The 26,378-nt window shown below is 38.7% G+C and overlaps 1 protein-coding gene across 5 annotated transcripts in view; it reads left to right on the forward strand.

Moving 5' to 3' along the window:
• The window catches only part of CPS1 (carbamoyl-phosphate synthase 1), a 201,153-nt gene that overhangs the window by 17,984 nt on the left and 156,791 nt on the right, over window positions 1-26,378 (forward strand). Inside the window, exons 2-3 of one of the 5 annotated variants that reach the window (XM_014344059.5) lie at window positions 22,833-23,134; window positions 23,842-24,075. The exons of 1 other annotated variant lie outside the window; for it this stretch is intronic. In XM_014344059.5, the coding sequence (XP_014199545.1) occupies window positions 24,058-24,075 (18 nt within the window). In that variant the 5' untranslated portion in view covers window positions 22,833-23,134; window positions 23,842-24,057. Of the gene's footprint in view, window positions 1-22,832; window positions 23,135-23,841; window positions 24,076-26,378 lie in introns of those variants that run through there. 3 more of the 5 variants (XM_014344058.4, XM_008958991.5, XM_014344060.4) reach the window with 3 other exon arrangements.

Consider the following 26,378-nt stretch of genomic DNA (forward strand, 5'->3'; position numbering starts at 1 on the left):
CTGCAGTTTTTTCCTGCTTGTTCATTCCAGTTGAGGAAAATGTCATTTAATCCAGGAAAAATATTTTTCATTTTGTGTTTCTGTCTTGCATATTTAATCTACTCTGGAGAATATTCTTTTGTACACCTGTTTCCAAATTAGGTGTAAAGTTTTGGAAAAGAGTATATGAAGAAAAGTATTCAGTAGGCAACTTGAAATGTTTGCTTTGCCATTTCTCTCTTATTTGTCACCGAGCATAGAATTCACTACCTGCTTGAGGTATATGTGACTGTGTATGTGTGTGTGGGTAAGTGTGTGTGTGTGCATGAAGGGATAGAGTGCCATAAGGGTCTCCTTCCCTCCCTCTTTTCTTTTTTTCCTCCCTCTCTCACTCCCTCCTTCCTTACCTTCCTCCCCTCTTTCCCTCCCTGTGTTCTTCTTTCCTTTCTGCAAAATAAAGGCAAATTGGTAGGAAACTTAAGATATTTTTTATTATTTCTCAAATATTCAGATACTATTTTTGCCAACATGCCCTGTAGTCCATACAGGGAATTTCTTGGACTTGGACCTCACCAAAAACTTCCACCTAGCAGGGGCACTAGAAGCTTCAGTGGCATCTGTCCCTGGGTTCTGTGATTTGCACAAGAGAGTGCTCAACTTTTCCACTCCACATTTTACTATGTAAGGAATTAAACCAAAACTGTGTATGTCTCTCTGTCTCCAGAGCCCTTGGTGGAAACAAGTCCTTCTGCCTTTGCTTCTCCTATCTCTCAGATGGTGGTTGATAACCCCCATCTTGTTATCAGCATTTCCTGCCTCTATTCCTTGGGTGTCTTTGAATAAATAATTTCCTTTTCTTCTAGACACAAGTAAGAGCTAACATAGGAATTAACTTAAGCAAATTGAGTCTTCTTGAGGAGCTCCTGTGCAAAGATGTCTGGATGTCAGCAGATCATGTTTCTTGGCAAGAGAGAAGGACAATGAATTCATGGAGGCTAGATCATCTAGGGCCCTATTTGCAAGGAATTTGGCTGTTTCTCAGCATGAGATGAGAAGGCATCCGAGGATACTGAATAGAGAAGTGACATAACCTACATAGAACTTAACCTTAGTTGCACTACTCTCTTGCTAGCTTCCTGCTCTTCCTCCAACATGCAGGCACACTTCCTCCTCAGGGCTTTGGTACTTGCTCTTCTATTTGCTTGAGACGTTTGCCCCACAGATAGCTGCACGGCTCAGTGCCTCACCTTCTCAGCAGCATCCTTCCTGGCCACCCTATTTAATACTTAAACTTCTTATACTTTTTCTTCGCTACTTTATTTTCCTTCATTGCATTTATCTAATACTATGTGTTAACTGTCTATGTCATTTATTTTCTGTCAAAGAAAAATAATTATATTCTGGACAGCTGGTCTGTTTTTTATCAAATAGGGAATGGAAATCTTTTAACTGATTATATCTTTCCTTCTTTTATTTTTGGAATTAGCTCTAATAAGCTCAGCAAACTTTGTGTAAGATCTAATTAAGGGGTATCTTCTTGTATGCTAACTCTTCCAGATTTCATCTTACTATTTGGTCATCATTACCTTTGACCCAGATTTAAATTTTTAAAAAATGTATTACTGTTTTATATCTACTTTTGTTTCAAATAATCTTTAAGCAAGGCATGTCATAAAGAAGAATTTATCCTTATATCTCCTATACCCGGTGAAGTTTGTGCATATAGAACATGTTAAAAAGCTGAATATGATATGTAAAATGTAATAAAATGTTAAAAATATTCATATCCTATTTACCTCTGGAGGTTTATACTTTATTTTTATTTAATTTTTTTATAATTTCAAATTTTATGTTAGATTTGGGGGTAATGAGCAGGTTTGTTACATAGGTATATTGTGTGATGCCGAGGTTTGGGATACAAATGATCCCATCTCCCAGATACTAAGCATAGTACCCAACAGTTTTTCAACCCTTGTCCCCATGCCTCTCTCCCCACTCCAACAGTCTTCAGTTTCTATTGTTGCCATTTTTGTGTCTATGAGTACTCAGTGTTTAGGTCCCACTTATAGGCAAGAACATGCAGTATTTGGTGTTTTGTTCCTGCATTAATTCGCTTAGGATAATAGCCCCAGCTGCATCCATGTTGCTGGAAAGAACATGATTTCATTCTTTTTTGTGGCTGTTTAGTATCCCATGGTGTATATGTAGCACATTTTCTGTATCCAATCTACCATTAAAGGCACCTAGGTTGATTCCACGTCTTTGCTATTCTGAAGAGTGCTGCAATAAACATGTGCATGCATGTGTCTTTTTGGTAGAACAATATATACATACATATATCTATATCTATATCTATATCTATATCTATATTTATATCTATATCTCCAGTAATGCAGTCATGGGGTTGCTGGGCTGAATGGTAGTTCTGCTTTGAGTTCTTTGAGAAATCTCTAAACTGCTTTCCACAGTGGCTGAGCTAATTAACATTCCCATCAACAGTGTATAAGCATTCCCTTTTCTTCACAGCCTCGCCAGCATCTGTTGTTTTTTGACTTTTTAATAATGGCCATTCTTACTGGTATGAGATTGTATCTTATTTTGGTTTCGACTTGTGTTTCTCTGATGATTAGTTATGTGGAGCATTTTTTCATGTTTGCTGACGTATGAAGATGACATATGTTGTATGTCTTCTTGTTAGAAGTGTCTGTCCATGTCTTTTGCCCATTTTTAATGGGGTTTGAGCATAGAATATTTTTCCACTGGTTTGTGTCATCTATTATTTCTTTGAGCAGTGTTTTGTAGTAGTTCTCCTTGTAGAAATCTTTCACCTCCTTGGTTAAATATATTTCTAGGTATTTTATTTTATTTTTTTCTGTGGCTATTGTAAATGGGATTGCATTCTTGATTTGGTTCTCAGCTTGAGTGTTATTGGTGTATGGAAATGCTAGTGAGTTTTGACACTGATTTTGTATTGTGAAACTTTACAAAGTTATTTATCAGTTCCAGGAGCCTTTTGGTGGGTCTTTAGGGTTTTCTAGGCGTAGAATCATATCAGTGAAGAGAGACAGTTTGACATCTTCTTTACTTATTTGGATGCCTTTTATTTCCCTCTCTTGCCTTCAAACCAGAGATCTATCTAGGCATGGAGCTGGGAAACCTTCCTGGCCCCAAGTTCTCTGCATGGGGATGGAAGGCAGCCTAAATTCTTGTTCCAGTAGAGTGGGTGCTCTAGATGCTTGGAGATCTGCCTGGGTGTGGAGTGTAGAGGGCCTTGCTGGACCACAATCTCTGCACAGAAAGGGTGGGAGAGCTCAGGCTGGCAAGCCAGGATAACAGGTACTCTTACTGTCTGGAGATATGCCTGTGCATGGAGTAAAGAGGGCTGTGCTTCACCATGGTGTCTGAACAGGATGGGTGGGCTGGCTCAGGCTGTTGATTCAGGTGAGTGGATGCTCCAAATGCCTGGAGATCTGCCAGAGTGTGGAGCAGAGAGGGCCTGGGCTTCACCACAGTCTCTACACAGGAATGGTTGGGTGGCTTGGTATGCTGATCTGGGTGAATGGTAGCTGCAACTGCTAGGAGATCTGCCTGGGCATGAAGCAGAGAGGGCCCTGCTATACCATGATCTCTGCACAGGCAGGGTGGGGTATCTTAGGTTGCTAGTCAATGTCACCAGGTGTTTCAAATACCTGGATTTCTGCCTAGGGGTGGAGTGGAGAGGGACCCACTGCACCGTGATCCCAGAGAAGGAGGTTGGGCCACCCAGAAATGATACACATAAACCTGTTCTATGTCTCCAAGCTGGTCCTGGCTGCAAGTCTCCTCATCCAGGAGAAACTGGATGAGCAGTTTTCCTCCAGCTCCAGGCCTGTGACAGGGGAAAGCACAATTCCAGTGCCTACTGATGAGGCACTTTCTATAATTCTGGCTGTAGAGACCTCTACACCACTCCAGAGCAAGCGCTCCAATCTCTGGCCGAAGACAAAAATGCCTGTGCAGCCACGGTGCCAGATTGCCAAAGAATGGCTGACTTTGTATGCACTCGGGTTAAAAACGGCATCCTGCTTTCAGTCCTGGGTCTGAGAAAATGCCTGCAGCTTTTCCCTGTGTCTTTTCCTCTCAGCACTTCCAAGCCTCTCTCCAAGTTAGCTCCAGGACTTGGGAGAAAAAAAGTGCTCTCCCTCAGCCTAGGTTGCTGGGATCCCCAGTAGAAAGGTGAGTAGCAGAGGGAGGCTCTCCTCCCCTGTCACGTACTGGAGCTTCACACATTGTCAGCCAGATGCCATCATGAAGGCTGTTTGCCCACGTTCTTCTCCTTGGGAGCTGGAGTATCTTTCACAATATCAGGGGATTCATGTTGTATTAGTTTGTTCTCACACTGTATGAAGAAATTCCCAAGACTGGATAATTTATAAGGAAAAAAGGTTTAATTGACTCACAGTTATCCATGGTTTTTAGGGGAGGCCTCAGGAAACTTACAATTATGGTGGAAGGCACATCTTCACAGGGTGGCAGGAGAGAGAATGAGTGCCAAGCAAAGGGGGAAGCCCCTTATAAAACCATCAGATCTCATGAGAACTCATCCACTATCATGAAAACAGCACTGGGGAACCACCCCCATGATTCAATTATCTCCACCTGATCCCGCCCTTGACACCTGGGGATTATCATTTCAAGATTACAATTCAAGATGAGATTTGGGTGGGGACACAGCCACTTGATATCATTCCACCACTGGCTCCTCCCAAATCTCATATCCTCAAATTTCAAAACACAATCATGCCCTCCCAACAGTCCCCCAAAGTCTTAATTCATTCCAGCATTAACCCAAAAGTCCAAGTCCAAAGTTTCATCTGAGATAAGGCAAGTCTCTTCTGCCTATAGGGCTATAAAATCCAAAGCAAGTTAGTTCCTTCCTAGATACAGTGGAGGTACAGGCCTTGGGTAAATACACCTATTCCAAATGGGAGAAATTGGCCAAAACAAAGGGTCTACAGTCCCCATACAAGTCCGACATCCAATAGGGCAGTCATTAAAACTTAAAGCTCTAAAATGATCTCCTTTGACTCTATGTCTCATATCCAGGTCACACTGATGCAACAGGTAGGCTCCCACATCCTTGGCAGCTCTGCCCCTGTGGCTTTGCAGGGTGCAGACTCCTCCCAGCTGTTTTCACGACTGGCACTGAGTGTTTGCAGTTTTCCAGGCGTACTGTGAAAGCTGGTGATGGATCTACCATTCTGGGGTCTGGAGGATGGTGGCCCTCTTCTCACAGCTCCACTAGGCAGTGCCCCAGTGGGGACTTTGTGTGGGGGCTCCAACCCCATCTTTCCCTTCCACACTGCCCTAGCAGAGGGTTCTCCATGAGGGCTCTATCCCTACAGCAAATTTCTGCTTGGACATCTAGGTGTTTCCATATATCCTCTGAAATCTAGGTGGAGGTCCCCAAACTTCAATTCTTGACTTCTCTGCACCCACAGGCTCAACACCATGTGGAACCTGCCAGGCTTGGGGCTTGTGCCCTCTGAAGCCATGGCCAGAGCTGTACCTTGGGCATTTTTAGCCATGGCTAGAGTGGCTGGGAAACAGGGCACCAAGTCTCTAGGCTGCACACATCAGGGGGGCCCTGGACCTGGTCCCAGGAAACCATATTTTCCTCCCAGGCCTCTGGGCCTATAATGGGAGGGGCTGCCATGAAGGTCACTGACATACCCTGGGGACATTTTCCCATTGTCTTGGTGATTAACATTCTGCTCCTTGTTACTTAGCAAATTGCTGTGATGGGCTTGAATTTCTCCTCAGGAAATGGGTTTTTCTTTTCTATTGCATCATCAGGCTGCAAATTTTCCAAACTTTTATGCTCTGCTTCCCTTTTAAACATAAGTTGCAATCCCAAATCATATCTTTGTGAATATGTAAAACTGAATGCTTTTAACAGCACCCAAGTCACTTCTTGAATGCTTTGCTGCTTAGAAATTTCTTCCACCAGATACCCTAAATCATCTCTCTCAAGTTCAAAGTTCTACAGATCTCTAGGGCAGGGGCAAAATACCACCAGTCCCTTTGCTAAAGCATAGCAATAGTCACCTTTATTCTAATTCCCAACAAGTTCCTCATCTCTATCTGAGACCATCTCAGCCTGGACTTCATTGTCCATATCTCTGTCAGCATTTTAGTCAAAACCATTAGACAAGTCTCTAGGAAGTTCCAAACTTTCTCACATCTTCCTGTCTTCTTCTGAGCCCTCCAAACTGTTCCAACCTCTGCCTGTTACCCACTTCTAAAGTCATCTCCACATTTTCAGCTATCTTTACAGCAGCCTCCCATTACCCAGTACCAAGTTACTGTATTAGTCTGTTTTCAGGCTGTGATGAAAAAATTCCTGAAACTGTGTAATTTATAAGGGAAAAAGGTTTAATTGACTCACAGTTCCACATGGCTGGAGAGCCCTCAAGAAACTTGCAATTATGGCAGGAGGCACCTCCTCACAGGGTGGCAGGAGAGAAAATGAGTGCCGAGAAGTGGGGAAAGCCCTTTATATAGCCATCAGATCTTGTGAGAACCCACTCACCATCATGAGAACAGCATGGGGGAAACTGCCCCCATGATTCAGTTATCTTCACCTGGTCCCACCCTTGACATGTGGAGATTATCACAACTCAAGGTGAGATTTGAGTGGGGATACAAAGCCAAACCATATTACCAATTTTCCTTCTCGAATTAATGCTCACAGAGTTGATCTTTGTGCAATATCTTGCTATTTCCAAGTGGTCGAGGCACACTGAAAGCTTCTAATCCACCATCTTGGGAAAAAAGAATCTCTCTCTCTCTCTATATATATATATTATATATATATATATTTTATACATATATGTATATTTTATATATATATAATATATATGTAAAAGAGAGATATAGAGATATCTATGAGATATATATAGATAAGATATATATATTTTATATATATAAAAGAGAGATATAAATATAGAGATATATTTATAGAGAGATATATTTTTATATATATACACACATATATACATATGATGTTAAAAAGCATATTTTCAAATAAATGCTGCTTGCATATGTTAATTTAGTTTGAACAATTTTGGAGTGGATTTCAGGACAGGAGAGAGAAAAAAGCAAAGAGCAAAACAACTCCACTCTAAAGGGAAGTCATAGTTCCTGGGTCTGAGTGGTGCTTCTTGCCTCCATCCTGCCCTGACCCTTCATAGTCTCGTGACTTTCACATTGCTCTAATAAGATATCAAAATTTGAGTGAGGGGTTCAGTTCCTATCTCTGTTCTTCCAGTAACGCAACAAAAAGGGTAACTTGTCCCTCCTCTTTACATTTTAAAATAAGGAAGGGTTGAATTAGCTCAGTGTTTCTCAAGGCTTGATTCACCTTAATTGACTGAAGAGCTTTTTAAAAATCCCAATTTCTTTGGCCCTTGTCATAGACACTCTGATTCCTTTTATTTGGCAGAAGACCCAGGCACTGACCTAATTTTTAAAAGTTCTCTATATGGTTCTCTTGTGCAGGCAGAATTGAGATCATTGGCTTTGCTAAGGTCTCTCCAGCACTGACATCCTGTGACTAGGTGGATAATTTAACTCTTCCTAACTCTACAGAAAAAGTGAGAAGCTCTAGAGATTCCACTGGTAACCTCTTCAAGGTTATGTCACATGCTGCCGCTAGATGGCGCAGGCAATTCTTGGGACGGAGGAGATTCTGGTTATTTGGGATTTTCATTTTCCCTGTGCAATATACTTGAGACACTCAGCTTAAGAAGCTTCGTGGGGGAATGACATTTTAGCTCCTTTCCCAAAGCTCGAGGCCCAGAAGGTAGAGCTGTTTTGCTTGACAAGTTGATAGAGAGAGACTCATTAAATAAACGTTCTGTCGTCTGAAGGGAGAAAGTAAAACCCCTGGCATAAATATTAGTTCACATTTTTCTTATTATTTCCAGCAGGTGTGTGTTCTTCCCTTCTCTGTGTCTTTCTCTCTCTTACTCTTTGTTGGTGGCCTCTTTTTACCTTTATCTTTTCCCTTTTCTTGGTTTCTGTCTGTAACCACTGTTTGTAAACTGGTTATGATGAATTTACAGGTGGATTAAATCTTAGTTTGCCACCTTTGTGGTAGATAAAAATTTTAGGAATCCAAAAACGATACCTACACAATATTCTTAGAAGGGTGAACACATTCAGGTTACAATGGAAAAATTCTTATTCAGGAGACTTCCTCTGCAATGTTGTTTGTTCATAGCAGCTGTGGTAGCACCCGCCAAATCCAGGAAGAAAGAATTTTATGCCGTATCAGGGAAAAACAGTCAAAATCCTTTCCTCTTTACAGCACAATTCGGGTGACGGCCAAAGCTCTTAGTGTACATACAAGTAGGGGTTTTTGCACAATAATAGGGTGTGCTTCTCTGATGCTTTTCACTGGAAGACCTCATAGCACATTGCTGCTTCATTCCATAAAGCTGCCTCTTTCCCCTGGGCTGTCAGAATAGGAAGATGTGTTGTGATTTTTTTTTTCAAAGAGATTGCATTCCTTCCCTGGCTTTGTCCCAGCCCAGCTGCTTGTTGTTCAGGGAGATGCTGCGCTTTTGGTGCCAGGATATACCACTGTGCTTTCTTTTTCCCTGAGTGACATATACTGATGGGTCACTGCCTAAAACAGTGGAACAAGGCATGGTGTGTGTCCACCCGTGAAGATCCATTGTTTATTCTTCCCTAGTTTCCATCTAGCAGCATCAGGTTCCCATCTTCATTAAGAAACAAAACAACCGACCAAACAAATAAAACCCCACAAACAATGCAAAATAAACCACCACAAATGCAAGAAAAAAGTCTTTTTTAAATTTTACATTAATAGCTAACGTTGAGTGCAAACTATATTCTGGATATTGTTTTAATCACTTGTCATATGTTGTGTCATTAATCCTCACATCAATGTCATGAGCTAGGTCCTATTATTATCCCCATTTTACAGGTGAAGAAATTGAGTAAAAGTAGGGTTAAGTAAGTTGCTCAATGTCATGCAGCTGATAAGTTGCTGAGCCAAGCTCTGATTCCAGGCAATCTGACACAGTACACCTTAACTCTGTATCTAGATTCCAAAGGGTTGTGTATTGGAGTCACAAGCAAATAAAGGATAGATTCTCCAATTGGATAGTTGTTAGAAAAGGGTGTATTTCCTGTTAATGTAGCTATATTTCTTTTGGTATAAGATTCAACAGATGCTCCAAACCCAGTTCTACCCCATTCTGGAGGACCTAAGTACATTGTAGCATACCCACTTCTTACTGGCAGAAAAATTAAAAGGCGGGAAACTTCCTTCTCAGTTGTGACTGGGATCATTTAGTGTGTCTGCACAATCCTAAATAAATTTGGAAAGTGAACAATTGGGAGGATGACCTACTTTTTTTTCTGACTCACTTCTACACTACTTAAAAGTAAATAGGAATAGGGGCTGATATATAAGGCATTTGGGAGCTTTTTCTCGTTGGTCATACATTAACCTCTTTAGGTCAACAGAAGTCTGGAAGAAGGAGGCCACCACTCACTCTGCCTAAGAGTGTGTTTTTAGTGTAATTCATGCTGTATTGGGCATGGAGAAAGCAGACAGCTTTCTGAAATGAGCTATTTCCAAGGGAGTACAATCATATTGCAAAGAAAGCATCTAGAAGGAAGAAATTCATCCTATAATTAGGGCTCTGAAATATTTTCAATCAACATATAGGTTGGTGCAAAAGTAATTGCAGTTTTTGCCATTGAAAGTAGTGGCCAAAACTGCAATTACTTTAACACCAACCTAATATCATGAAGAAAAAAAAGAAGCACAGTCCTTGCTAGAAAACAATGATAATCTCAATAGAAGAATCTAAGAGCTAGAAGACTCAGTTGAAAACAGCAGAATCGGGCCAAATAGGAACAGCTCCAGTCTACAGCTCCCAGCGTGAGCGACACAGAAGACGAATGATTTCTGCATTTCCAACTGAGGTACTGGGTTCATCTCACTGGGGAGTATCAGACAGTGGGTGCAGGACAGTGGGTGCAGCGCACTGAGCATGAGCCGAAGCAGGGCGAGGCATCGCCTCACCCGGGAAGCACAAGGGGTCAGGGAATTCCCTTTCTTAGCCAGGGAAAGGGGTGACAGAGGGCACCTGGAAAATTGGGTCACTCCCACCCTAATACTTCACTTTTCTAACCGTCTTAGCAAACGGCACACCAGGAGATTGTATCCCACGCCTGGCACGAAGGGTCCTACACCCACGGATCCTTGCTCATTGCTAGCACAGCAGTCTGAGATCAAACTGCAAGGTGGCAGTGAGGCTGGGGGAGGGGCACCTGCCATTGCTGAGGCTTGAGTATGTAAAAAAAGCACAGGGAAGCTCGAACTGGGTGAAGCCCACCGCAGCTCAAGGAGGCCTGGCTGCCTCTGTAGACTCCACCTCTGGGGGCAGGGCATAGCCAAACAAAAGGCAGCAGAATCCTCTGCAGACTTAAATGTCCCTGTCTGACAGTTTTGAAGAGAGTAGTGGTTCTCCCAGCATGCAGCTGAAGATCTGGAACAGACAGACTGCCTCCTCAAGTGGGTCCCTGACCCCCGAATAGCCTAACTGGGAGGCACTCTGCAGTAGGGGCAGACTGACACCTCACATGGCCGGGTACTCCTCTGAGACAAAACTTCCAGAGGAACGATCGGGCAGCAACATTTGCTGTTCACAAATATCCGCTGTTCTGCAGCCTCCACTGCTGATACCCAGGCAAACAGGCTCTGGAGTGGACCTCCAGCAAACTCCAACAGAAGGAAAACTAACAAACAGAAAAGACATCCACACCAAAACCCCATCTGTATGTCACCATCATCAAAGACCAAAGGTAGATAAAACCACAAAGATGGGGAAAAAACAGAGCAGAAAAACTGAAAATTCTAAAATCAGAGCACGTCTTCTACTCCAAAGGAATGCAGCTCCTCACCAGCAATGGAACATGGAGAATGACTTTGACGAGCTGAGAGAAGGCTTCAGACAATCAAACTACTCCAAGCTAAAGGAGGAAGTTCGAACCCATGGCAAAGAAGTTAAAAACCTTGAAAAAAGATTAGACGAATGGCTAACTAGAATAACCAATGCAAAGAAGTCCTTAAACGACCTGATGGAGCTGAAAACCAAGGCACGAGAACTACGTGATGAATGCACAAGCCTCAGTAACCAATTCAATCAACTGGAAGAAAGGGTATCAGTGATGGAAGATCAAATGAATGAAATGAAGTGAGAAGAGAAGTTTAGAGAAAAAAGAATAAAAAGAAATGAACAAAGCCTCCAAGAAATATGGGACTTTGTGAAAAGACCAAATCTATGTCTGATTGGTGTACCTGAAAGTGACAGGGAGAATGGAACCAAGTTGGAAAACACTCTGCAGGATATTATCCAGGAGAACTTCCCTAATCTAGCAAGGCAGGCCAACATTCAGATTCAGGAAATACAGAGAACGCCACAGAGATAATCCTGGAGAAGAGCAACTCCAAGACACAGAATTGTCAGATTCACCAAAGTTGAAATGCAGGAAAAAATATTAAGGGCAGCCAGAGAGAAAGGTCGGGTTACCCATAAAGGGAAGCCTATCAGACTAACAGTGGATCTCTCGGCAGAAACTCTAGAAGCCAGAAGAGAGTGGGGGCCAATATTCAACATTCTTAAAGAAAAGAATTTTCAACCCAGAATTTCTTATCCAGCCAAACTAAGCTTCATAAGTGAAGGAGAAATAAAATACTTTATAGATAAGCAAATGCTGAGAGATTTTCTCACCACCAGGCCTACCCTAAAAGAGCTCCTGAAGGAAGCGCTAAACATGGAAAGGAACAACCGGTACCAGCCACCGCAAAAACATGCCAAATTGTAAAGACCAGCGAGGCTAGGAACAAAGTGCATCAACTAACGAGCAAAATAACCAGCTAACATCATAATGACAGGATCAAGTTCACACATAACAATATTAACCTTAAGTGTAAATGGGCTAAATGCTCCAGTTAAAAGACACAGACTGGCAAATTGGATAAAGAGTCAAGACCCATCAGTGTGCTGTATTCAGGAAACCCATCTCACATGCAGAGACACACATAGGCTCAAAATAAAGGGATGGAGGAAGATCTACCAAGCAAATGGAAAACAAAAAAAGGCAGGGGTTGCAATCCTAGTCTCTGATAAAACAGACTTGAAACCAACAAAGATCAAAAGAGACAAAGAAGGCCATTACATGATGGTAAAGGGATCAATTCAACAAGAAGAGCTACCTATCCTAAATATATATGCACCCAATACAGGAGCACCCAGATTCATAAAGCAAGTCCTTAGAGACCTACAAAGAGACTTAGACTCCCACACAGTAATAATGGGAGACTTTAACACCCCACTGTCAACATTAGACAGATCAACGAGTCAGAAAGTTAACAAGGATATCCAGAAATTGAACTCAGTTCTGCACCAAGCAGACCTAACAGACATCTACAGAACTCTCCACCCCAAAACAACAGAATATACATTCTTTTTAGCACCATACCACACCTATTCCAAAACTGACCACATAGTTGGAAGTAAAGCACTCCTCAGCAAATGTAAAAGAACAGAAATTATAACAAACTGTCTCTCAGACCACAGTGCAATCAAACTAGAACTCAGGATTAAGAAACTCACTCAAAAGCACTGAACAACCTGCTCCTGAATGACTACTGGGTACATAACGAAATGAAGGCAGAAATAAAGATGTTCTTTGAAACCAAGGAGAACAAAGACACAACATACCAGAATCTCTGGGACACATTCGAAGCAGTGTGCAGAGGGAAATTTATAGCACTAAATGCCCACAAGAGAAAGCAGGAAAGATCTAAAATTGACACCCTAACATCACAATTAAAAGAACTAGAGAAGCAAGAGCAAACACATTTAAAAGCTAGCAGAAGGCAAGAAATAACTAACATCAGAGCAGAACTGAAGGAAATAGAGACACAAAAAACCCTTCAAAAAATCAATGAATCCAGGAGCTGGTTTTGTGAAAAGATCGACAAAATTGATAGACCACTAGCAAGACTAATAAAGAAGAAAACAGAGAAGAATCAAATAGATGCAATTAAAAAATGATAAAGGGGATATCACCACTGATCCCACAGAAATACAAACTACCATCAGAGAATACTATAAACACCTCTACGCAAATAAACTAGAAAATCTAGAAGAAATGGATAAATTCCTTGACACATACACCCTCCCAAGACTAAACCAGGAAGAAGTTGAATCTCTGAATAGACCGATAACAGGCTCTGAAATTGAGGCCATAATTAATAGCTTACCAACCAGAAAAAGTCCAGGACCAGACAGATTCACAGCCGAATTCTACCAGAGGTACAAGGAGGAGCTGGTACAATTCCTTCTGAAACTATTCCAATCAATAGAAAAAGAGGGACTCCTCCCTAACTCATTTTATGAGGCCAGCATCATCCTGATACCAAAGCCTGGCAGAGACACAACAGAAAAAGAGAATTTTAGACCAAGATCCCTGATGAACATCGATGCAAAAATCCTCAATAAAATACTGGCAAACCAAATCCAGCAGCACATCAAAAAGCTTATCCACCATGATCAAGTGGGCTTCATCCCTGGGATGCAAGGCTGGTTCAACATATGCAAATCATTAAACGTAATCCAGCATACAAACAGAACCAATGACAAAAACCACATGATTATCTCAATAGATGCAGAAAAGGCCTTTGACGAAATTCAACAACGCTTCATGCTAAAAACTCTCAATAAATTAGGTATTGATGGGACATATCTCAAAATAATAAGAGCTATCTATGACAAACCCACAGCCAATATCATACTGAATGGGCAAAAACTGGAAGCATTCCCTTTGAAAAATGGCACAAGACAGGGATGCCCTCTCTCACCACTCCTATTCAACATAGTGTTGCAAGTTCTGGCCAGGGCAGTTAGGCAGGAGAAGGAAATAAAGGGTATTCAATTAGGAAAAGAGGAAGTCGAATTGTCCCTGTTTGCAGATGACATGATAGTACATCTAGAAAACCCATCATCTCAGCCCAAAATCTCCTTAAGGTGATAAGCAACTTCAGCAAAGTCTCAGGATACAAAATCAATGTGCAAAAATCACAAGCATTCTTATACACCATTAACAGACAAACAGAGAGCCAAATCATGAGTGAACTCCCATTCACAATTGCTTCAGAGAATAAAATACCTAGGATCCAACTTACAAGGGATGTGAAGGACCTCTTTAAGGAGAACTACAAACCACTGCTCAATGAAATAAAAGAGGATACAAACAAATGGAAGAACATTCCATGCTCATTGGTAGGAACAATCAATATCGTGAAAATGGCCATACTGCCCAAGGTAATTTATAGATTCAATGCCATCCCCATCAAGCTACCAATGACTTTCTTCACAGAATTGGAAAAAACTACTTTAAAGTTCATATGGAAGCAAAAAAGAGCCCGCATCGCCAAGTCAATCCTAAGCCAAAAGAAAAAAGCTGGAGGCATCACACTACCTGACTTCAAACTATACTACAATGCTACAGTAACCCAAACAGCATGGTACTGGTACCAAAACAGAGATATAGACCAATGGAACAGAACAGAGCCCTCAGAAATAATGCCACGTTATCTACAACTATCTGATCTTTGACAAACCTGACAAAAACAAGCAATGGGGAAAGGATTCCCTATTTAATAAATGGTGCTGGGAAAACTGGCTAGCCATATGTAGAAAGCTGAAACTGGATCCCTTCCTTACACCTTATACAAAAATTAATTCAAGATGGATTAAAGATTTAAATGTTAGACCTAAAACCATAAAAACCCTAGAAGAAAACCTAGGCAATACCATTCAGGACATAGGCATGGGCAATGGCAAGGACTTCATGTCTAAAACACCCAAAGCAATGGCAACAAAAGCCAAAACTGACAAATGGGAACTAATTAAACTAAAGAGCTTCTGCACAGCAAAAGAAACTATCATCAGAGTGAATAGGCAACCTACAGAATGGGAGAAAATTTTTGCAATCTGCTCATCTGACAAAGGGCTAATATCCAGAATCTACAATGAACTCAAACAAATTTAAAGAAAAAAACAACCCCGTCAACAAGTGGGCAAAGGATATGAACAGACACTTCTCAAAAGAAGACATTTATGCAGCCAAAAGACACATGAAAAAATGCTCATCATCACTGGCCATCAGAGAAATGCAAATCAAAACCACAATGAGATAGCATCTCACACCAGTTAGAATGGCGATCGTTAAGAAGTCAGGAAACAACAGGTGCTGAAGAGGATGAGGAGAAATAGGAAAAATTTAATACTGTTGTTGGGACTGTAAACCAGTTCAACCATCGTGGAAGTCAGTGTGGCGATTCCTCAGGGATCTAGACCTAGAAATACCATTTGACCCAGCCATCCCATTACTGGATGTATACCCAAAGGACTATAAATCATGCTGCTATAAAGACACATGCACACGTATGTTTATTGTGGCACTATTCACAATAGCAAAGACTTGGAACCAACTCAAATGTCCAACAATGATAGACTGGATTAAGAAAATGTGGCACATATACACGATGGAATACTATGCAGCCTTAAAAAATGATGAGTTCATGTCCTTTGTAGGGACATGGATGAAGCTGGAAACCATCATTCTCAGCAAACCATTGCAAGGAGAAAAAACCAAACACCGCATGTTCTCACTCATAGATGGGAATTGAACAATGAGAACACATGGACACAGGAAGGGGAACATCACACACTTGGGGCCTGTTGTGGGGTGGGGGTAGCGGGGAGGGAGAGCATTAGGAGATATACCTAATGTTAAATGATGAGTTAATGGGTGCAGTACACCAACATGGCACATGTATACATATGTAACAAACCTGCACATTGTGCACATGTACCCTGAAACTTAAATTATAATAATAAAAAAAAGAAAACAGCAGAATCATAGGGCAAATGTCCATGGGAGCTGATGAAGAGAGACTCAGTATTCAAAGACTTTTACAACTTCATAAGCAAAGCTTAAGACTCAGCGATAGGCTCACATGATACTCTTGGTCAAACCTAATGAGACAAGGACGGTAATGGGGTTTGCCTAGAACAACATAGAAAGGAGCTATTACCAGATCCACCTGGTTGAGGGTAAATACCAATTCCTTAATGAGGGAGGACTATAGACTAAACTCAAAACTGACTGAAATATTTTACAATTGCAGGCATATATACCTTGTGTATTCTTCTTATTTACACATTGTGGTTTCAATAATCTTCAATAAATTTATTCACATCAACATCATTCTCTAGTTAAAGAATTTCTCTTAAGTCTTATTCTACATGAGTCATTGAACCCCAAATTGAGCCAAATTTCAGATTCATCAATTCATTGCCTCCTGATATTTCCTTACCAACCACAGGCAGCTCAAGTTGGACATCATTAAAAGTGAACTTACCATTTTTCCCTAGCCCTCTTCATTTTCCTAGAGACCACATTTCAGAGAATGATGAAACCAGCTGCATTGTTTCTAAAGCCCGAAACATGGATGGTGACTTTTATGTGTGCAAATATTTATTTATGTTTTTCTTTTATTATTATTTTTTCAACTTTTATTTTGGATTCAGACGTTACATGTGCAGGTTTGTTACATGGGTATATTGTGTGATGCCAAGGTTTGCGATACAAATGATACCATCACCCAGATAGTGGGCATAGTACCCAACAATTTTCCAATCCTTGTCCCCATGCCTCCTTCCCCACTCCAGTAGTCCCCAGTTTCTCTTGTTGCCATCTTTATGTTCATGAATACCCAATGTTTAGCTCCCACTTAAAAGTAAGAACATTTGGTTTTTTGTTCCTGCACTAATTCATTTAGGATAATGGCCTCCAGCTACATCCACATTGCTGCAAAGGACATGATTTTATTCTTTTTTTATGGCTGTGTAATATTCTATGGTATATATGCAGCATGTTTTCTTTGTTCAATCTACCATTAATGGGCACCTAGGTTGATTCCATATCTTTGCTATTCTGAAGAGTGCTGCAATGAACATATGTACGCATGTGTCTTTTTGGTAGAACAATTTATTTTCTTTTGGATACATACATAGCCTCCAGTAGTTTTATATATATATATATGTGTATATATATATATATATACATATATATATGGAGAGAGAGATATATATGGAGATATATATATGGAGATATATATATGGAGATATATATATATGGAGATATATATATGGAGATATATATATGGAGATATATATATGGAGATATATATATGGAGATATATATATGGAGAGATATATATATGGAGAGATATATATGGAGATATATATATATGGAGATATATATATGTATATATGGAGATATATATATATGGATGTATATATATATGGAGATGGATATATATATAGAGAGAGATATATATATATCTCTCTCTCCATAATGGGATTGCTGGGTCAAATGGTAGTTCTGCTTTGAGTTCTTTGAGAAATCTCTAAACTGCTTTCTACAGTAGCTGAGCTAATTTACATTCCCTTCAACAGTGTATAAGCATTCCCTTTTCTCCACAGCCTCACCAGTGTCTGTGTTTTTTGACTTTTTAATAATAGCCATTCCTACTGGTGTGAGATGGAATCTCACTGTGGTTTTGACTTGCATTTCTCTGACAGTTATGTGGAGCATTATTTCATATGTTTGCGACAGATGAGAAGACATATGTCTTCTTGTGAGAAATGTCTGTCCATGTCTGTTGCCTGTTTTTTAATGGGGTTAAGCTGGTTTTTGCCTGTTGAATTGTTGAAGTTGCTTATAGATTCCAGATAGTAGACCTTTGTTGGATGCATAGTTTGCAAATATTTTCTCCCATTCTGTAGGTTGTCTGTGTACTCTGTTGATAGTTTCTTTTGCTGTGCAGCTCTTTAGTTTAATTAGGTCCCACTTGTGAACTTTTGTTTCTGTTGCAAGTGCTTTTGAGGACTTAGTCATAAATTCTTTCCCAAGGCCAATGTCCAGAATGGTGTTTCTTAGCCTTTCTTCTAGGATTCTTATAGTTTGAGGTCTTACATTAAATCTTTAATCCATCTTCAGTGGCTTTTTGTGTATGGTGAAAGGTAGGAGTCCAGTGTCATTTTTCTGCATATGGCTAGTCAGATATCCCAGGACCATTTATTGAATAGGAAGTTCTTTCCCCATTTCTTGTTTTTGTTGAGTTTGTCAAAGATCAGATGGCTATACGTGGCACTGTTTCTGGGCTCTCTATTCTGTTTCATTGGTCTATATGCCTGTTTTTGTAGCAGTAGCATGCTGTTTTTGTTACTGTAGCTTTATAGTATAGTTTTAAGTTGGGTGATGTTATGTTTCCAGCTTTGTTCTTTTTGCTTAGTATTCCTTTGGCTTCTCAAGCTCTTTTTTGGTTCCATATGAATTGTAGAATAGTTTTTTCTAGTTCTGTAAAAAATGACATTGGTTGTTTGATAGGAATAGTGTTGAATCTGTAGCTTGCTTTGGGAAGTGTGGCCATTTTAATAATATTGATTCTTCCAATCCATGAACATAAAATGTTTTTCCATTTGTTTGTGTCATCTATGATTCCTTTGAGGAGTGTTTTGTAGTTCTCCTTGTAGCAATCTCTCACCTCCTTAGGTAGATGTATTCATAGGTATTTTTTTTGTAGCTATTGTAAATGAGACTGCATTCTTGATTAGGCTCTCAGCTTGAACATTATTGGTATATAGAAATGCTCTGGATTTTTGTACATTGATTTTGTATTGTGAAACTTTACTGAAAGTGTTTATCTCTTCCAGAGGTTTTGGCAGGGTCTTTAGGGTTTTCTAGGCATAGAATCATATTATCAGTGAAGAGAGGTAGTTAGACTTCTTCTTTACCTATTTGGATGCCTTTTATTTCCTTATCTTGCTTGATTGGTCTGCCTGGTACTTCTAGTACTATGTTGAATTGGTTGAATTGGAGTGGTAAGAATAGTCATCCTTGTCTTGTTCCAGTTCTCAATGGGAATGCTTCTTTTTTTTTTTTTGGCCTGTTTAGTATGATGCTGGTTGTGCATTTGTCATAGATGACTCTTCTTATTTTCAGGTACATTGCTTCAGTGCCTAGTTTGTTGAGTTTTTTTTTTTTAAATCATTAAGCGATGTTGGATTTTATCTAAAGCTTTTTCTACCTCTTTTACAATGATCATATGTTTTGTCGTTAATTCTCTTTATGTGGTAAATCAAATTTATTGATATGTGTATGTTGCGTGAACTTTACATCCTAGGAATGAAGGCTACATCATCACGGTGAATTAACTTTTCAATATGCTGTTGAATTTGATTTGCTAGTATCTTGTTGAAGATTTTTGTGTCTATGTTGATCAGGAATATTGGCCTGCATTTTGTTTTTTTTTCTTTGTGTCTTTTCCAGGTTTTGGTATCAGGTGAATGCTGGCTTCATAGAATGAGTTAGGAAGGAGTCCTTCCTCTTTCTGTTTTTGGAGTAATTTCTGTAGAATTGAAACAAGCTCTTCTTTGTATGTCTGGTAGAATTTTGCTGTGAATCTATTTGCTGTAGAGCTTTTTTTGGTTGGTAGGTTTTTTTTAATTACTGATTCAATTTTGGAACTTGATATTGGTCTGTTAAAGGTTTCAATATTTCTTTCTGATTAAATGTTAGTAGATTGTGTGTTTCTAGGAATTTATGTGTTTCCTCTAGATTTTGTATTTTGTGTGTGTAGATGTGTTCATAGTCGTCTCTGAGAATCTTTTGTATTTCTGTGGGATTGGTGCTAATGTCACTTTTGTTGTTTCTGATTGTGCTTATTTTGATCTCTCTCTTCTTGTTGTTAATCTAGGTAGTGGCCTCTTGATCTTGTTTATTCTTTCAAAGAACCCACTTTTAGTTTTGTTGATGTTTTTTGTATAGATTTTTGTGTCTCATTTCATTCAGTTCCACTCTGTTAGTTATTTCTTTCCTTTTGCTAGCTGTGGGGTTAGTTTATTTACCTTTTTCTAGTTCCTGTAGGTGTGATGTTAGATCGTTAATTTGAGATCTTTCTAGCTTTTTGAGGTGGGTATTTAGTGCTATAATCTTTTGTCATAACATTGCTTTTGCTGCATCACAGAGGTTTTGCTATGTTGTATCTCTGTTTTCATTTATTTCAAGGAAATTAAAAAAATTTCTTCCTTAATTTCATTGTTTACCCAAAAGTCATTTAGGAGGAGCAGGGTGTTATTAATTTCATGTAATTCTGTGGTTTTGAGAGATCTTCTTGATATTGCTTTCTGTTTCATTCCACTGTGGTGTGAGAGTATTTCTATGTTTTTGAATTTATTGAAATCCAATAAATTTGAATGGCTGAGCATGTGGTTGACCTTTGAGTATGCTCTGTGTGTAGATGTGAAAGATGTACATTCTATGGTTGCTGGGTGGAGTATTTTGTAGGTGTCTATTAGGTACCATTTGTCAAGTGTCATGTTTAAGTCCAGAATTTTTTTGTTAGTTTTCTGCCTCAATGATCTGTCTAATGCAGTCAGTGGGTTTAAGTTAGGTTGATTACTTCTTATACTTCTCTCTTTCTTATTCTTTCTCTCTCACCACCTCATCCAATTGATTCACAATGCCTACACCTTCTATTTTCTAACAAACTCTTGAATTTAATTGCGCCTTTTCCTCTTTCCCAGTGCCTTTAAGTTCACAATCCTTTCACTTCTAACCTATGTTATTGTCTTTCTGTCTCCTCTGACCACATTCCTATGTGCTCTTCTCTTTGCTTTGGTGATTTTTCTAACATGCATATCTGATCATATTACTTCTCTGTTTAAACTCCTTCAGTAGTTCTGTAGAGCCTTTAGGACAAAACTAAACTCTGCCTTACTGAATTAAGCACATAATGATTTGAACTCTGGTTATCTCTACCTCATACCCCCACCTCATCTTTTGCATGCAGTGCTCCACATGGGCTACTGGATCAGGACTTGCTATCTTTATATATGCTGTTCTCTCTATCATCCCTTACTTGTCCTTCACAACTCAGCTCATCCTATCTTCTGCAGAAAGCTTTTAAATGATAGACCCCAGCTATATAGTTAAGACTTAACTTTTTCTTTGATTCTTCAATATTTTTCCAATTCATCTCTTTACCACATCTATGATGTCAGGCTTTTCTTATTCTATATCAGTTATTTATTAAAATATTAGCTTGCTTTTTCTAATGTCCTTTTCCTGTCTCTATTCTTTGTCTTTATGCATATATTAATATATGTCTATTGGTGCTGAGTTTTGGCTTAGTCTTTTCTATATCCCTATTTTATTTCTCTACATATTTTCCATATGATGTTTTATAAATTAGGAAATATTTCATAAAGGACCTTATAATTCCACTTTATTAATAACACTAACCTAAGGAAAGTCCAAGACAAACACATTGAACTTTTTCACTAAATTCTTTTAAGTTAGTCTTGCTGTAATCATACTGTTCTCAGCAGTTAAACGTTTAATTGTATCAGAGACTAATATACTTTATTGGTGCATAATCTTCAAAGAGAGTCTTAAGGTCTCCAAACCAGAGAGCTAGCACAGGCATAGGTCAGAAGTCCACGGTGTGCTCATGACTTATTGTAAAGTAAAGGTTTCTATTTGTCGATGATAAGACAAGTAGACTAAGATCAGCCCAATTCATAAATTTGGTCTGGGTCAGATGCAATTCACAGATATCAACCAATAGATGTGTGAATTGCAATTGTTAGTGGCCTTGAACTGCCCCACCTTGAATCGAGGGAAATCAATGTGGCTTTGTTCAGCAGTGACTGCCTGAAAGGACCATAAATCAGGAGCCTCCATAGAACCCTTTTATTGTCAAGGTAATGGCAAAGAAAAATGATAGCAGTTATTCCATTTACAGAGTTTAGCCTTTTTTCTTCTTCCTGATTGTTGTTTCTTCCAGTTTTCTTTTTGTATCTGAATAATCACAGCATGTAGCTTTTGAATTTTTTTCCTAGAGGAATGTGTGATATAAAACACCATAAAGTTCTCATTTAGAAGGATGTCTTAAATAATTTTGTCAAAACTCTTATGGCTATGCTGTAGTTTGAACTGGCCAACCAAATGGTCATCCAAAATTAGAGTTTTATACCTTTGGTAACTGTTAGCCACCGTTTCTAATTTCATATCGTAATTATATGTCAGACCCAGGCCATTATACATGCTATCTATGTGACTGAAATTTGTTCATTTTCCCCTATAAAAACTGATTAGTAGCAGTAGATTGCTGTTGGTAATGCTATGATAGTTTAAGTGCCATATAGTTTAAGAACTATATATGGTTCTCTATAGTCATGATGCCCTGACATTTTTGTATGTTGTGGTCTGTTGTGTCTTTCCAGAGATTTGTCACTAATATTTCTCAAGGTACCAACTATTGTGAGTTTCTAATTTTATAAATTAGACTAGATTTGCAGTGATCTCTATGATGATGCTGTTACTGCCACTTAATTTCTTTAGTGGGAGAGATAGTATTGCTAGGGCCATTTGTCCTAGGTATATTAGCCAAATGCTAATTATTGCTCAATATCTGTTCTCTTCCTTTTCCTTAGTAAAAGAAGACCAGATTTTTCAAGTAGGTAGATGCGTGGTTAGAATAAAGACTATATTTCCCAACCATTCTTGTAGATAGGTGTGGCCATTTACTGTGTTCTGGCCAATGGAATGAAGGTGGAAGTAATGTCCAGCTTACTGAAAGTGTCTCCAAAGGGAATGGCTTGCTACTTTTTCTTCTTTCTTTTTTCTAGATGACTGGAATACAGATATGATGGCTGAGGCACCAGCAGCCATGTTGGACCTTGGGAAAGGAAGTCACGTAAGAAAAGGAACAGGGTCTCATTCTGTGTAGCCTCATAGCTGCCCAACTGCTGTATTTAACAGATGTGAGAGAGAACTAAGTTTCTAACTTACTAAGCTTCAGCTATTTTTTTTTCTGAACTAAATTCTCTTTATTACAAAATACAAACAAAATAAAGATTGAGAACTGACACTGACAATTACGTGTTTCCTAAATTCCCGACCAACATTTCTGAATGCTGAACCTTTCCAGGTGGGTGACCTGCAGGCCCTTTAAATCTAAATTTACCAAATTCAGCTCATTATCTTAACCTCAACATTTTCTCCTCTTGTGTTTTTTAAGGTTTTTATTAATTCCAAATGAAAGCCTTAAAAGCATCTTTAGTTCCTACCCTTCTCTCACCAATTATGTGAGTGAAACCAGCAGAGTTAAGATTTTCTTCTGAAATGGTCTTACAAAATCAGAATACAATCTTAAGTTTCTTGATGAGTTTCTGTAGAAAATTAGATGTGTTTATTAACTTGTGCCAAGTTGTTCCTTGCTCTTTGTATAACTGTCCCATCTTTACACATTAATTATTAATTTTGCCTTATCAGAGTTGCTATTTAATACTTTAATTCAACTTCTGGAGAACTGATTGCATTTTGCCCAAGGTGTAATCCCACTTTCTGAAACTACAGATAAGTTATATGAAAATTCTTTAAAAATGAATAGACTATGTGCATCTAAAGTATTCCTAATATATTTCATATTCTTTTGATGCCATTCTGAAAGTGAAACTATAATTCATCACTTTAGTATCAATAATAAACATTAAAAAGGTGTTGCATCTGAAGTTTGAAATACTGTAGTGTACAAAATTTTCTTTCCTAGAAAGTGATGCTTAAAGAAATGTTAGTAGTTTGGCCTAGGTCTAATTCTGAATAATTATTGTCATTGACAACTATCATTATTTGCAGCTACCCATTATCTTCTAAATGGCCTTCAGAAATGATGGAGAAACTGACACGTTATGAGTATTTCCTGCCCTACATGGATTTTGAACTTGAATTCCCAGCCTCGCTTGCATCTAGATACAGGCACTTGACCCAAGCCCCACCAGTCAGATAAACCCAATTGAAACTTTAGTTCAAAAGCATCCAGTATGAGGGAGCAGTGAAGTTTGCATTTTCCTGATGAAAATGTTGGAAGAGGTATTTGGCTTTGTTGGCGGGGAGGGCAATGATTTATGCAAAAGTTCCTAATGAAAAAATGGCATTGTTCTGGGTTGTAGTGATATAATCAGAGATGCGTTCCAGCATACGGTGCTCAGAGGCAGCTGTGGTAGCTGTGGTTTTCTCGTCAGCCTGTCTCTGTCATGTTCCTGGAAACACATCTATATGCTTATTGTTATATTCCTCAGATAAGTTCTGAGAAATACAAATCGTCATTGTTTATTTACTTATATTTTTAAATCAAATTTCTGATTTATTCATGTATTCCAGTTTATCCTAAGATGGTGATGTATGCCTCAGTATTGATTTTGCTAAATTTATACAACTTTGATAAATATAAAACACATATATTTAAAAAAGTTTATTAATGTATAATTGACATCCAATAAATTGTACTCATAAAGTATTTAATTTTATGCACTTTTACATATGTATACATCTGTGAAACTATTACCAGAGTCAAGATAGTTAATCTAGCCATCACACCCAATGTTTCTTTATTTTATTTTACTTTAAGTTCTGAGATACATGTGCAGAACATGCAGGTTTGTTACATAGGTATGTATGTGCCATGGTGGTTTGCCACACCTATCAACCCGCCATCTAGGTTTTAAGCCCCACATGCATTAGGTATTGGTCCTAATGCTCTCCCTCCCCTTGCCCTCCACCCCACGATGGGCCCCAGTGTGTGATGTTCCCCTCCCTGTGTCCATGTGTTCTCATTGTTCAACTCCCATTTATAAGTGAGAACATGCACACTCAATATTTCTTAATGCCTTTTCATTATCTCTCCTTTTTGCCTGCTCTCTCTGTCTCTAGTTGACTCTTGATCTATTTCTGTCACTATACATTAGTTTGAATTCTAAAATTTTATACAAATGGAATCATACAGTATGGATTATTTTTTGTCTAGCTTCTTTCACCAAACATAATTATTTTGAGGTTCCTCCATATTGCTGTGTTTGGCAATCAATGGTTCATTTCTTTTCATTGCTGAGAATTCCATGGTATGAATGTACTACAATGTTTTTTACTCACTCACCTGCATGAATATCAGAATATTTGGGTTTGTTTTTAGCTACTACAAAATAAAGCTGCTAAGAGCATTCATGTGCAAAAGTTTTATGGGCATATGTTGTCATTTCTCTTGGGGGAAAAAGGGGATCCAATAGTGGATCATGCAGTGAGTGTATGTTAGGCTTTTCATGAAGCTTCAAAATTGTTTATCAAAGTGGTTGCAACATTTTATATTCCCACCAGCAGTGTATAGGAGTTTCAATTCTTTGAGGACCTCACCAACATTTGCCAAGGCTAGTCTTTCAAATTGTAGCCATTCTTATAGGCAGGTAGTATCATCTCATGGTAACTACAACTTGCATTTCTCTAATGGCTAATTTTTTGAAAGATTTCCTTGTTACAGAATCCTAGATTGACAGATTTTTTTCTAGTAGTTTAAATATGTTTATCCTTAATCCTTAATCATCCTTTCATCCTCATCTTTTTTCTTTCTACATGTTTCCTTTTTTTCTCAATTTTCAAGATTTTTCTCTTTATTAATGGTTTTGGGCAATTTTATTATAATATTCCTTGGTGTAGTTTTCTTCATGTTTCTTGTGCTTGAGGATCATTGAGCTTGCTTCTACTATTGGTTTATAGTTTTTATCAAATTTAGAAGATTTTAACCACTGATTTTCACATAGTTTTCTGTTAAAAAATTATTTTTCTTTTCATGTTTCATTTTACAGAGTTTCCATTGCTATGTGTTTGAGTTCACTGCTCTTTTCTTCTGCAATATATACTTTGGAGTTAATCCCATCCAGCAGATTTTTAATATCAGACATTGTAGTTTTTATCTCCATAAGTTTAATGCTTGTTTTTAAAAATATCTCTCATGACTCAACTGCTTGAACTTATGAAATAACTACTTTAATTTCCTTGTCAATTGTAAAATTTGAGTCAGTTCCAGGTTAGTTTTGATTAACTTATTTTTCTCCACATTATCAATTATATTTCCTGCTTCTTTGCATGCCTGGTAATTTTTACTGGATGTCAGACACTGTGATTTATTTGATGCTAGAGATTTTTGTTTTATTATAAATATCCTTAAGCATTGTTCTAGGTCACAGCTAATTACTTGGTAACAGTTTGAGCCTTTTGGATCTTGCTCTTATGACTTCTTAGGTGGAATCAGACCCACATATAGACTACGGCTAATTATTTCCCACTATTGAAGCAAGGCTCTTCTGACTCTAATACTCTGTGAATTAGGAGGTCTTTTAGTT

This window comes from Pan paniscus, chromosome 13 (genome assembly GCF_029289425.2).
Source record: "Pan paniscus chromosome 13, NHGRI_mPanPan1-v2.0_pri, whole genome shotgun sequence".
Lineage (NCBI taxonomy): Eukaryota > Metazoa > Chordata > Mammalia > Primates > Hominidae > Pan > Pan paniscus.